The 14,825-nt window shown below is 26.5% G+C and overlaps 1 protein-coding gene across 1 annotated transcript in view; it reads right to left on the bottom strand.

The window, feature by feature from the left end:
- Positions 1-14,825, bottom strand: part of LOC111632935 (RB1-inducible coiled-coil protein 1-like) — a 210,015-nt gene that overhangs the window by 67,033 nt on the left and 128,157 nt on the right. Inside the window, exon 18 of the mRNA XM_023377452.1 lies at positions 7,322-7,522. Coding sequence (XP_023233220.1) covers positions 7,322-7,522 — 201 coding nt within the window. The remainder of the gene's footprint in view (positions 1-7,321; positions 7,523-14,825) is intronic.

The raw sequence follows: 14,825 nt of genomic DNA, 5'->3' as shown, positions 1-14,825 counted from the left end.
TGCATTTTGAAAAAAATCTTTATAAAAGAAAATTTAAAAAGCATTTAGAAATAAGGAAACAAAAAAATAATTTAATAAATAACTCAGATGGTATGCAAATTGATTACCGCTGGTACAAATTAATAGATGGCGCTAAAACAAGTTAAAACATGGTATAATTATGTAAAAAATCTTCCATAATAATTCTGATACTGGTATATTTTTAATAATATTGTCTGTGTATCAAATAAATTTTTACATACGTATGTCAATTTTTACTATGTTAAAAATTTTTTACTACGTCTGTTGTAATGTGTAAAAAAATGTGTAAAAAAATTTAAATGATTGTGAGTATTATGGAAGTTTGTTTGTTGGAAGGTATGGTTGTTTAATTTTAGATGTATATTAATACAAAATGCACAATTTTATGTTTAAATACAGGTTATTGGATGAGGAAGGTTTGCCCTCCCAATCCCTATTTTGAAAGCAAAAAAGCATTTTTTGTAATTTACATAATGTGGAAATGTAAGTGTATTTTATGATTTAGTTTGTTTCTATGGTATAACATGGTCATGTTTTAATATTTCTTGTTTATTTGAACTAGCACTGAGGAGGGGTTGGAGTACATTATACCAACCCGAAATATATTTGTAGTTCAATGGAAAATAAAAAATAATTTGCTAACCAGAAATTGCTGTGAGATACGTCTACCAAAGTGCGTTTTTTTGAATTATAGAGACGGATTTACATTTGTAATAAATATACCATACAGCAAGCCATTTATATATATAATTAATGTTTTGTTTCTTATTATTCAAAAAAATTTCAGTATAACATTACAATTTGTATATGATACTGATTTATCATTCTTGACTTTAAAAAAAATAATAATAAATAAAAATCATGCATTACTCATGTTCAAATTTTAAAATTAAAATCAATTTTTTTTTCTTGTGTAAATTTTTCATCCAATGGAGATTATTATTATTAAACAAAAGACAGTCTGCCCAGAAAGAGGCCACCATTTATTTTTTGTGTTCCAGACTTCACATTCACGGTGACAGACCTTCCTTTATAGGCTACTTGTTTAATAATAATAATCTCCATTGGATGAAAAATTTACAAAATAAAAAATTGGAATGTATCGTCACCAGGGGAAAGTTTCTGAAATCTGCATTTTTCCAGTGCTTGTTCCAGTAGATAAAAGCAGAAACACCCCATAGGATGAATGGAAAGCAAGACATCTGTATAACACCAGTTCCTTTTTTAAAAAGATTTTTTAATTGGATGTAATTGTGTTTTTAAAGGACTGTTTTTTTAAATTCTGGCGGCATGTAGCCTATAAAGGAAGGTCTGTCGCCGTGAATGTGAAGTCTGGAACACAAAAAATAAATGGTGGCCCCTATTTGGGCAGAGTGTCTTTTGTTTAATAATTAAAATCAATGTAAAAATAAACACAAATTAATTTTAAAACATTAGTTTTCAAATTCTATTTATTAAATACTTAGATTCCAGTGTTTACTAGCATTGAAGAAACACAAACTGCTTTCTGCAGGAATAATAGTGATACAGACATATTTGCAAATTTTGGCTAATATTTACTGCAATACTTTATTAATATTAATAAAATACAGTAATAAAACATTAATTCAACTGAATTCAAAGTGCTTTTGAAACTGATTTGGTATCTGATATTTAAAACCAGTTTTTTTGAAAACTGGTAAGAAGGTTTCAAGAATTTCCTGTTTTTGCCAGCACTTGTTTAGACCAGTGGTATTCAAAATTTTAACATCTATTGTCTAGGGCCTGACTATTACTTTTGTGGAATTCTAAGTAAAAAGTTTAAAGAAATAAAGAATGTGTAAAAAAGACTTCAATGCTGTTTCCAGATCAATGCTTTCAAACTTTACCATGTCAAGACTCCTTAAATCTAATTAACAAATTTCAAAGTCCCATAAATTTATATTTTGATTTATAACAAATTTATTATATATATTAACTATATTAATAATTTTATTAATATGTATTATATTCATAAAAAATACAAATTAATTAACATTCATAGTTTTAACAAAACTGTTTATAACTAGCATATGTATATTCATTTATACATTTATTCTTTTTGTTTGTTAAGGAAATCAAACATTCTTTAAAACTTTTAATCACACACATTTTTGGTTCATATGAGCCAACCTCAGGCAAAAAGCCATTAAAAACTTTTAGAATATGAAAGAGAACATATATAAATACAAAGTGAATGTGCAAATAGAACAAATATTTAAAAGAAACAGACCATTATAAATAAAAAGAACAGACTGTTGTAAATTTTACAAACAAATTGCAATAGAACAATTTATCATCTCCAAAGCTCTAACACAAATATAAATATCCATACACTGCCTTCAGTTTATTAGAAAATCAAGTGAGGTCAAACATATCTAACACTGACTTCCAACAATCATTAAGCTGTTGTATCATTTGTGCTAATCACCTCTAGATAGCAAATTTAGGTGCCAGAGTAGATTTACATTTGTTGTCCAGATAACATATTTTTAAAAACTTCTATTTTTTAATATCTTTATTAAAAATAATGAGAATATACTTTTATTATAAATACCTAAGAAACCTTGAAAGTTGCTTGCAAAATACTAATGTAAAAGAACATGAAGCGGCCATCAGATTGAAGTACAATAATTCTCCGTGGTATGATCATACAAATAACAATAATTGTAAAATTAACCATAATAATATAAAAATTTTGCATTTTGAAAAAAATCTTTATAAAAGAAAATTTAAAAAGCATTTAGAAATAAGGAAACAAAAAAATAATTTAATAAATAACTCAGATGGTATGCAAATTGATTACCGCTGGTACAAATTAATAGATGGCGCTAAAACAAGTTAAAACATGGTATAATTATGTAAAAAATCTTCCATAATAATTCTGATACTGGTATATTTTTAATAATATTGTCTGTGTATCAAATAAATTTTTACATACGTATGTCAATTTTTACTATGTTAAAAATTTTTTACTACGTCTGTTGTAATGTGTAAAAAAATGTGTAAAAAAATTTAAATGATTGTGAGTATTATGGAAGTTTGTTTGTTGGAAGGTATGGTTGTTTAATTTTAGATGTATATTAATACAAAATGCACAATTTTATGTTTAAATACAGGTTATTGGATGAGGAAGGTTTGCCCTCCCAATCCCTATTTTGAAAGCAAAAAAGCATTTTTTGTAATTTACATAACGTGGAAATGTAAGTGTATTTTATGATTTAGTTTGTTTCTATGGTATAACATGGTCANGATCGCGACGCTTCTGCTTCTGATGTTGCCGAATGTTTTTCCCTTATTCCATACTTGCTTTATTCTTCATAAGTGCTTAGCACCATATAAGGAAATTTATAAACACCTTTTAACTAGAAGCGAGCAATCTAAAATTACATACATTTTGCAAAAGGTAAAGCATGGATCTGAAGATAATGCAGAAAAATGCTCAGAGAATAATGATAACTTGCCAAAAATAAAACGCTCTCGGTTAATTAATAGTGTTTTTAGTGATGACAAAGAAAACATTGTTTAATTTATACTAATATGTATCACTTTAAAAATTTTAATGAAGATATTTATCTTAATAATGAAAATATACTAGCATGTTTTTTAATTTTTGGAACCTAACCCTCTTTTTCATATTAGTTCTTTGTTTTGTATAACACGGATTCACATAACACGGCAATTTTTTGGAACGTAACTACCGTGTTATACGGGGGTTACCTGTATATCTTATTTCATTCAATTGCTAAATGGCATCTAATTAAAATTTATGGAAATATCTTAGATTATTATTTAGCAAATAAATTTTAAAGATTCCTCAATTTAATTCAAGACTATCAAACTTATAATTTGGCAATCATACAGCATAAAGATAAGCTTCATTTTCAAAATTTTTGTTTGAGAATGGCTTTCTCCTTTCTAAATTTTTTCATATCATTGGAAATGTCTTATGGAAATGGATTTCAACCCCCTAACAATAATTATCCCACAATGTATAGCAAAAGAGAAGTAATTTCACCTCAAAACAGAAGTACTGTACAGTAGAGCATCAATTATCTGAAGCAATTTGGGACTGAGGTTGTTCGGATAACTGATCATGTATGAAAAAATATATTAATCTATTCCCTGTTGAAATTTTTCTCTGTTGCATGTCACTTCACATTGGATTTTTGTTGATGTTAAGCCTAACAAAAATTTTTTAAAATAATAATCGTGGCTATTGTATTGTTAAAAATTATTTCTTTATTTTGCACAAACAAATTAATATATTGAAAAATATAAAAACTAAGAAGGAAAAAAAAATTATATTTCGGAAGTTAATCTAATATCAAAAACGTTCTGATTCAGCACAACACACATCCTGACACACAGTCCTCAGAAAAACATCACACAAAAACAAGCAAAACTCTTTCTTTTTCTTGGGTTTATCTGGAGATGTCAGCCGCTTGGGCTATATTCTCCAACGAGCTGAAGCAAACAACACAACTCCATGATGCAAAGTCCTAGAATATAGCTCACAATGGGAAAAAAAAGCCTCATTCAAGTCATGATGCGTCCTTAAGTACCCTCTCGATGTGTATGAACTGAAGCATTTTGATACTAGATTAACTTCCGAAATATAATTTTTTTTGTTTTTATATTTTTATGAAGAAATAAAGTAATGAAGAACAATGTTACAAAATGATAACTTTTTTAATTAACTAATCAAAAAGGAATTTATTATTTAGCACATATATAAACTGAAATTTTTCTTTTGCCTAAGTAAAGACATGAGAGAAATCAGTTAGTTACATAAGTTTTATAGAGCTGCATTAATTAAATCCCTCTCCAATCAGAAACACCATGCCCTGCAATATTTTTCTTTGTGAAGTCTGAAATGTAAGAAGAATCATTGTTTATATCATATGTATTTAGATTTGTCTGATGTTGTCATTAGTTATCATTATTGCAAATAACACATCACTCAATAAGTCTCCAGTCTAACTAAGAAAAACAATTTTTTTTAGAAATTTGACTTTATTCATCAACATACACTCCTTCAAGAGAGATATATTCATTCCAATACTCCTTTAACTTTCAATGACTTTTTTGTAGAACGATTTGTCTTTGCTCTCAAAATAGGCCTCAGTTTTGGCAATCACTTCTTCATTTGAGCCAAATTTCTTTCTCTGTAGCATCCTGTAGTAGTCACTGGGGGCCAGATCTGGAGAGTACGGTGGGTGAGGAAGCAATTCAAAACATAATTTATTTAATTTAACCATTGTTTTCATTGACTTGTGACACAGGGCATTGTCTTTGTGGAACAGCACTTTTTTCTTTTGCATGTGAGGGCATTTTTTCTTGATTTCTACACTCAACCAATCCAATAGTGCCATGTAATATTTGCTATTGATAGTTTTACCTTTCTCAAGATAGTCGAACAAAATACCATGAGCATCCCAAAATACCGATGCCATAACCTTTCCAGATGACTTTTGAGTTTTTGGTCACTTTGGATGACTTTCACTGGCTGCTGTCCACTCAGCTGACAATCTTTTTGATTCAGGTGTATAGTAATGGATCCATGTTTCATCCATTGTCACATACCGACACAAGAAATCCTTTTTATCTCACTTAAACAGCTCCAAGCAGTGCTCTGAATCGTTGACGCATTGTTGTTTTTGGTCCATTGTGAGCAAACGTGGCACCCACTTCAAAAGCAACTTATATGTGCTCAAATTTTCGTGTAAAATTGTAAACACACTATCTTCTGATATCTTTAAGGTGTCAGCTATCTCACAAACTTCACTTTACGCTCTTTCAAAACTATTTTGTGGACTTCTTTTTTTTGTTTTCTGGAATAACTGCTGATTTTGAGTGACCAGAGCATTTAGCATCATTGATGTTTGTACGACTGCATTTAAATTCAGCATACCAGTCAATAATACTTGATTTCCCTGGTGCAGAGTCTCCATAATTCTTATCAAGCCACTGTTTGGCTTCAACAGTATTTTTCTCCATCAAAAAACAATGTTTAATCAACACACAAAATTCTTCTTTATCCATTGTTTTGAAAATTACAAAACTGGGGTCACTAAAAACACTGTAACCTGTAAAATAATTGTCAGAATGTCATGAAATTATGGCATGTATTTTTTGAAGGTTGGCACTATCCAGAAATCATATGGGTCTGTAAACAGTGTTGCCTTATATGTGTCAGACAAGAGGCTTATTGAGTGATGTGTTAGTACATTCAGTAATAATGGTTAATTATTTAAAAACTAAAATTTGGCAGCTATTACATAATGCACACAACACTTATTTTTTTATAAAAATGAAATTTTTCTTTTGCTTATGTACTAAATAAGCTTTCTTTTGATGAGTAAAGAAAAACAAATCATCATTTTATAACATCAGTCTCAATTACTCCCTTTGATAATTTCAACATCTTTTCAACATTTGACAATTTCTTATTATAATTAATAAATAAATAAGTTTGCAAAACCAGTAATGTTGGAATCATTCTTTGTTTTGTTAATAATATATCTATTTTCCATTTTAATAATATACACATGTTCATCCTTAATATACTTTAAAACAATGAACAATTCTACATATTAAGAAAATTTAATAAATTACTTAAGTTGTAATAAGTTTTGTTATAACATAATTTGTTATGGCAAAGTTGATTAACATAATATCTAATGAGAGTGTATTTGATATGAAATTTTATAGGACAGCCTAACAAAAATTTTTTAAAATAATAATCGTGGCTATTGTATTGTTAAAAATTATTTCTTTATTTTGCACAAACAAATTAATATATTGAAAAATATAAAAACTAAGAAGGAAAAGAAAATTATATTTCGGAAGTTAATCTAGTATCAAAAACGTTCTGATTTAGCACAACACACATCCCGACACACAGTCCTCAGAAAAATACAAAATATTTTTTCTTGATTTGAGTTTTAAAAAAAAAAGTTGATTTTTAATCATATTTTGCTAATCTATGTTTAATACCCTGTGAACACACTTGATCAAAATAAGAATCCATAACATCCATGTAAATAAAAGAAATTAGCACACACACATATATAAATTTTTTTTAAATCCAAAGGATTCACCATTAGATCCAATACAAAATTTGTATGTTTTATTTCAAATTTTATATACAGAAACTAACATTAAATCTTTTAGGTTCAAAATAAATTCTACATCAAAATATTTTTTCTTGATTTGAGTTTATTTTGATACAGCATACAAATTAAATAATCATAATAAATAATTTAAAATTTGTACTTACTTGAATTAATTGGCTTTCATTTTCTAACTTTGTATTATCTAATAAAGTTGAATAATATTGAACTTGATTATAATACATTTCAACTTGGGTCTGTGCATCTTCTAATTTCTGTGATTCTAATTCTAATTGTGATTGATAATGCCTCATCATTGATTCATGCTCTTGCTTAACTCTTTCCAATGCCTCTTCAATTGCTTGATCCTATTTAAAAGTATATTATAATGTTACAAATGTAAATCCATCTCTGTAATCCAAAAAACACACTTTGGTAGACGTATCTCACAGCAATTGAAGGTATAAAAAAAACAATTAACCAAATTAATTTAAAAAAGTTATATAAATAATAATATAAGCAATATAGAAAAAAATCATATTCTTGACTTCAAAAATAATAGAATCCCTACTCTTAATATTAGATTAAAAACTCATAAAGAAGAAGAAAAATTTAGACCCTTAGTAGATTTCAACCCCAATTCTCCATTCTTTATAATTTAGAACATTACATAAAACAACAATTAAAATGTTTAGAAAATTCTGTCTATAGTATTAAAAATGCTGATACTGTTATTAATATAATACAAAAATTGAAAAAAGATAATTCTGATAAATTAATTAGTTTAGATATAAAAAATATGTATCCCAGCATAAATTGGAAATTAATAGAAAAATGTTTAAGTGATCTTAATGTACATAATAATTTGAAAAAATTAATACAATTTGCATATAATAATTATTATTTTGAAGTTAACGAAGTGTTTTATAGACGGATGGTATTAGCATGGGGTCAAAGATGGGGCCAAAATTAGCTGAATTAGTTATGATTAATATTGATAAAAAAATAAGTGAAATACATGGCATAAAATTAATAATGAGATACGTACATGATTATTTGATCGTATATAATAGTAATTTAACTAATAAAGAAACTATCCATAATTTTATAAATAACATAAATAAGGACATTCAGTTTGATATTGAAGAAGTAGTAAATAAAAAAATTAATTACCTCGATATAACTATATTAAATAATCCTGATAAATTTGATTTTATAACATATAAAAAATCTTATAATGCTAATAAAACTATAAATTATCATTCTTATATCCCAGATTATATAAAAAAGAATTCTTATCTTATGGAATTAAAAAATATATATACACGTATAACTGATGATCATAATAAAAATATTAAACTTAAAGATTTAGAAATAAAATTTATAATGAATGATTACCCAAAGTTTATTCTTACTAAATGGAAAACATGCTACTTAAAAAACAGATATAATACGAAATTTAAGAATGAAAAAACATATAAAAAATTTCCATACATTCAGAATATTTTTGATTATTGTAGTAATAACCTTAAAAATTATAACATTTGTTTGGCCCCATCTTTGACCAATAAAATTTCACAGAATATATACAGATACATAAATATTACTAGTATTAATAAAATTGATAGCCTAAAAAAAGCTGGGGTTGTATACAGGTTAGAATGTGATTGTCTGAATCCATATATGTACATAGGTGAAACAGGGCGTATGCTAGATGTTAGAATAAAAGAACATGAAGCAGCCATCAGATTGAAGTACTATAACTCTCCGTGGTTTGATCATACAAACAACAATAATTGTAAAATTAACCGTAATAATATAAAAATTCTACATTTTGAAAAAGATATTTATAAAAGAAAATTTAAAGAGCATTTAGAAATAAGGAAACAAAAAAATAATTTAATAAATTCCTCTGATGGTATGCAAATTGATCATCGGTGGTATGAATTNTATATATATATATATATATCAAAATTATATCTTCTTCTTATAAGAATTATATTTAGTTTATTACAGTTGACCCCCTTATAACACGGTAGATACGTTCTGTTCTTTATGAAATTGTTGTTCTAAGAGTCCTTGAATACATAAGCCAATCACAGCTTGGCACGTATGCAGTTTATGGACTATGGCTGTTTGAAAGGTTTTTTCCATAAAATTAATCGATTCTAGACTAATTTGACTCAACATTTACAAAATATGTATAATTTTTTGGGAATAATCCATATAAACTATGCTATAAACAAAAAATCATAAGATTACTTGCCGAGTGTGCACTGTTTGACGACACCATTGTTTAAGCTTGTTTTCATCGTGGAGATTGTCATTGAATGGCGCTCGCGTGCTTCCTGATAAATTATTTTTTTTGCAAAAAATTCGCTTAACTTTGGAGACGTCATTAATACAAATATAATTTTTATGGACGTTAAATAATAAATGGTTTTTAGTATTTTAGCTGCTTGTTTAAACTCAACAGTTTGTACTGTACAATATCCGCTATTGGTCTAGATTCGACCAATCCTGTTGCAACACAAGTTGGCGATGACGTTTTACCGAATTATACGAGTTTTTTTAGCATGTTTGTACGAATACTGTCACAATTTTTTCGCCATGATATAGGAATACAAACTATAGGAACCCATGTTATGGGGGGTCAACTTTATTTTGTTAAATTTGTTTCCAATAGATAGAGCTATGTGTAAATTAGTGAATCAAATTTAGATAGAAATTAAGTGATTTACAAGAATTCAATTGATATTTTGGGATGGAATGTACAACATTATTTAAGCTATAAGTATTTAAATGTAACTGCTGAGTTTTGTAGCAATTGGTAAAATTGCGTAGGAGTATATAGCAAACAAACATTAATTAATTATTAAAAGTTTAGATAATTTGGTATGGTAGCAATTTAACTGTATTTTGTTTATAATAATAATAATATATATATTGATATATTATTTGTATTAAAGATTTTATTAAACTTAAATATTGTATTAATTTTTCAGATGTGATGGTTTTGAATGAAATTATAGATCAAGCTGCAGGACGTCAAAGTAGAGAAAGTGGCAGAGGTAACTACCATTATGGAAAAGCACAAATTATGTTTTTGAAATTGTTTGTTTCTCCTATTTCGAATGTTTTTGCACATTTTTTTCTACCTTCACTTATACTATTTTATTTATGCACCTCTAATATTAATGAAAATATAAAATGCATTCTTCGTTAGATAAAGGACATGTCATTCCATATAACAACACAAAGTCAACACATAATGAAATAGTTATAAATTTGATATATGTATAATAAATTTATTATAAACTTTATGATAAATGTTTTGCCTTCTTTTGTATTATCAAATGCATTACAATGTGTAGTAATAGCAATATTGAAATTTCACTTATAATACTATAAATGTTCAGTTTAGTAAGATATTTGTATTAATCAATTCTTTTCATGTACATCAACATTGTAAAAGTTGATGTATGACACATACTTGATAAATTTCTAATTATATTTATTAAAATTATTTGAATTTTTTAATATTAAATAAATTCTTTACAGCATTTTTTATAATTAATATATATTTATCTTTGTCAATAAAAATTGCTCTGTTAAAATTTTATGTTACAATTAAATTTAAAATTTTAAGAAATTAAAATATACATAATTTCAAAATTTTTAAGCTTTAAACAATGATTGAATATGTTTGACAAAAATGCTTTTATTGGAGTTAAATTCATATTTAAATAAATATACTTGTAAATGCTTTTAAGCATTCTTGCTTATTGTTTAGACAAATTTTATAATGTAAAAAAATATAATTATACAGAAACGAAAAGAAAATAATCATAATTAAATATTATTTTGTTCATTATTTTAATTTGTAAAGTTTGCCATTTAAAAAGAAGCAAGAATATTGAGTGGCATACTTATTTAAATAAGGGAGACCAGAAATTACCTTTTTCACATCTGATGTAAACTGGTATTCTGATTTACTTTGGTGTTAACTAGTATCCAAATTTCTAAGATAATTAATGCTATATTTCAATGCTGTTTTATGATAGATAATTTTTATGGTTGCCCTACTGATAAACATTAGAAGTAATATATATATTAGTATATATATATTATTTCCTGAGTATGTTTTGATTCCAACTTTTTTCATAACTTATATTTACCAGAAAACATGCAACATTTAAACAAATATGAGTTCTTTTAAATAAATTAATTAACACGACTGTGTGAATATTTTTAAAAATATTTTTACACATCTACAGTAAGTTTTAAACCAATGTATTCACACAGATGGATGAAAACTTTTTGTTTTACTCAAAATTAATAAAAATTATTTTTAAAGGACATAAAAAAAGAAGTCAAGTGAGACTAATACTGTATATACCAAATAAAATCAGATGCAAATGTTTTGCTCAAAGCTGGAATTTATCCTAACATTTGGCCTAGTATGGGTCTATAAACTAAGCTGAAAATGTTTGTTTATAATAAAGTATTGATAGAAGATGTAAGGAAGGTGTGATATTGATTAATGTCAGAATCAAATATATAAATAATATATTCCAAAATCTCAAACACTTCCAGTTCCAAGCATTTCAGATAAATGATTCTCAATCTTTATTAGCAAAAAAAAATATATTTGATTAAATGATGAACGAATAAATAAATGCTGTCAAGTTTGTTACTCTTATGGCTTTATTCACCAACAAAGAATTGGTAGTTAAAGTTAAAGTGAATCATTTAGCATTTATTTTACTTTAAATAAGTGAGCTGTACTTTGTTAACTTCAAGTTTGACTATTAACTTTTTGTGGTGAATACATCCATTAGTAACTTTACCCAATGGTACTAAGGTTACCTTATCTGCTTATATAGATGAGCTTTACCTTACCTATTCAAAGTAAATATTTCACAGTCCAATACAATTAACATGTACAGTACAACTCCTGACCCCACTAAATATTGCCTGCAGAAAAATAAAATATTGTTCACAGTACTGGCAATTAGCTATGAAAATGAATTTCTTCTGTATAAGAAGGATTATGATATTACAATACATAATTAATTTGTCATTATAACTTAAATTGGAATTCTGACTTCCCCAAGATTAGCAGCATGTTTGTCTCTCTTATTTAAAGTGCCATGTTGTCAATATGCAAAAACACATTATTCAAAATTTATAGGAATACATTTATTAACAAAAAATTAAAGACTGTTTGTCCAAAAGGGGCCACCATTTATTTATTGTGTTACAGACTTCACATTCACGGTGACAGACCTTCCTTTATAGGCTACTTGTTTAATAATAATAATCTCCATTGGATGAAAAATTTACAAAATAAAAAATTGGAATGTATCGTCACCAGGGGAAAGTTTCTGAAATCTGCATTTTTCCAGTGCTTGTTCCAGTAGATAAAAGCAGAAACACCCCATAGGATGAATGGAAAGCAAGACATCTGTATAACACCAGTTCCTTTTTTAAAAAGATTTTTTAATTGGATGTAATTGTGTTTTTAAAGGACTGTTTTTTTAAATTCTGGCGGCATGTAGCCTATAAAGGAAGGTCTGTCGCCGTGAATGTGAAGTCTGGAACACAAAAAATAAATGGTGGCCCCTTTTTGGGCAGAGTGTCTTTTGTTTAATAATTAAAATCAATGTAAAAATAAACACAAATTAATTTTAAAACATTAGTTTTCAAATTCTATTTATTAAATACTTAGATTCCAGTGTTTACTAGCATTGAAGAAACACAAACTGCTTTCTGCAGGAATAATAGTGATACAGACATATTTGCAAATTTTGGCTAATATTTACTGCAATACTTTATTAATATTAATAAAATACAGTAATAAAACATTAATTCAACTGAATTCAAAGTGCTTTTGAAACTGATTTGGTATCTGATATTTAAAACCAGTTTTTTTGAAAACTGGTAAGAAGGTTTCAAGAATTTCCTGTTTTTGCCAGCACTTGTTTAGACCAGTGGTATTCAAAATTTTAACATCTATTGTCTAGGGCCTGACTATTACTTTTGTGGAATTCTAAGTAAAAAGTTTAAAGAAATAAAGAATGTGTAAAAAAGACTTCAATGCTGTTTCCAGATCAATGCTTTCAAACTTTACCATGTCAAGACTCCTTAAATCTAATTAACAAATTTCAAAGTCCCATAAATTTATATTTTGATTTATAACAAATTTATTATATATATTAACTATATTAATAATTTTATTAATATGTATTATATTCATAAAAAATACAAATTAATTAACATTCATAGTTTTAACAAAACTGTTTATAACTAGCATATGTATATTCATTTATACATTTATTCTTTTTGTTTGTTAAGGAAATCAAACATTCTTTAAAACTTTTAATCACACACATTTTTGGTTCATATGAGCCAACCTCAGGCAAAAAGCCATTAAAAACTTTTAGAATATGAAAGAGAACATATATAAATACAAAGTGAATGTGCAAATAGAACAAATATTTAAAAGAAACAGACCATTATAAATAAAAAGAACAGACTGTTGTAAATTTTACAAACAAATTGCAATAGAACAATTTATCATCTCCAAAGCTCTAACACAAATATAAATATCCATACACTGCCTTCAGTTTATTAGAAAATCAAGTGAGGTCAAACATATCTAACACTGACTTCCAACAATCATTAAGCTGTTGTATCATTTGTGCTAATCACCTCTAGATAGCAAATTTAGGTGCCAGAGTAGATTTACATTTGTTGTCCAGATAACATATTTTTAAAAACTTCTATTTTTTAATATCTTTATTAAAAATAATGAGAATATACTTTTATTATAAATACCTAAGAAACCTTGAAAGTTGCTTGCAAAATACTAATGTTTCACAAACACAGTTTAAATAGCACTGGTTTAGGCCAAACAAATTTACAACTAATCTTACCTTTGTCTTAAGAATAACATCAGAGAACTATTGAGAATTCAATGTGAATCTATATACAATATTCATAAATTTTTAAAAGCACCTTTAATCAAGTTCAGAAAAATAAGAATAACAGAAAATTTAATCTACTTAGTTAAAAATATGTATAAAAATGTCAAAATTGTGATAAATATGGAATGACAAGATAAAAATAAGTTGAAAGTATGCTATCATTACAATGAATTTAGTACCTTAAGAATAACATCAGAGAACTATTGAGAATTCAATGTGAATCTATATACAATATTCATAAATTTTTAAAAACACCTTTAATCAAGTTCAGAAAAATAAGAATAACAGAAAATTTAATCTACTTAGTTAAAAATATGTATAAAAATGTCAAAATTGTGACAGGAATAAATATGGAATGACAAGATAAAAATAAGTTGAAAGTATGCTATCATTACAATGAATTTAGTACCTGAAGACAGTTGTGGAAGAAGATAAAACAGCCAATAATATGATCTTTGTTGATAATATTGTAATTTGAAAACTAAAGAAAAATGAGTTAGAAAAAACTTTACAAATGTAGTAAGGGATGATCAAAATTTTGATTTAAATTTGAATGAAACAAAAACAAAATGTATGCAACTTTCCAGAAATAAAGAATAAAATCAATTCTTGATTTGAAATATTTCAGGTACTTCCATTTTCAGTTTTTGTTTTGTTTTCATATCAGGATTATCAAATTTAG

This window comes from Centruroides sculpturatus, unplaced genomic scaffold (assembly GCF_000671375.1).
Source record: "Centruroides sculpturatus isolate CEXI.00-Female unplaced genomic scaffold, Cexi_2.0 scaffold676, whole genome shotgun sequence".
Taxonomy (NCBI): domain Eukaryota; kingdom Metazoa; phylum Arthropoda; class Arachnida; order Scorpiones; family Buthidae; genus Centruroides; species Centruroides sculpturatus.
This window is presented reverse-complemented; position numbering and strand designations above follow the sequence as displayed.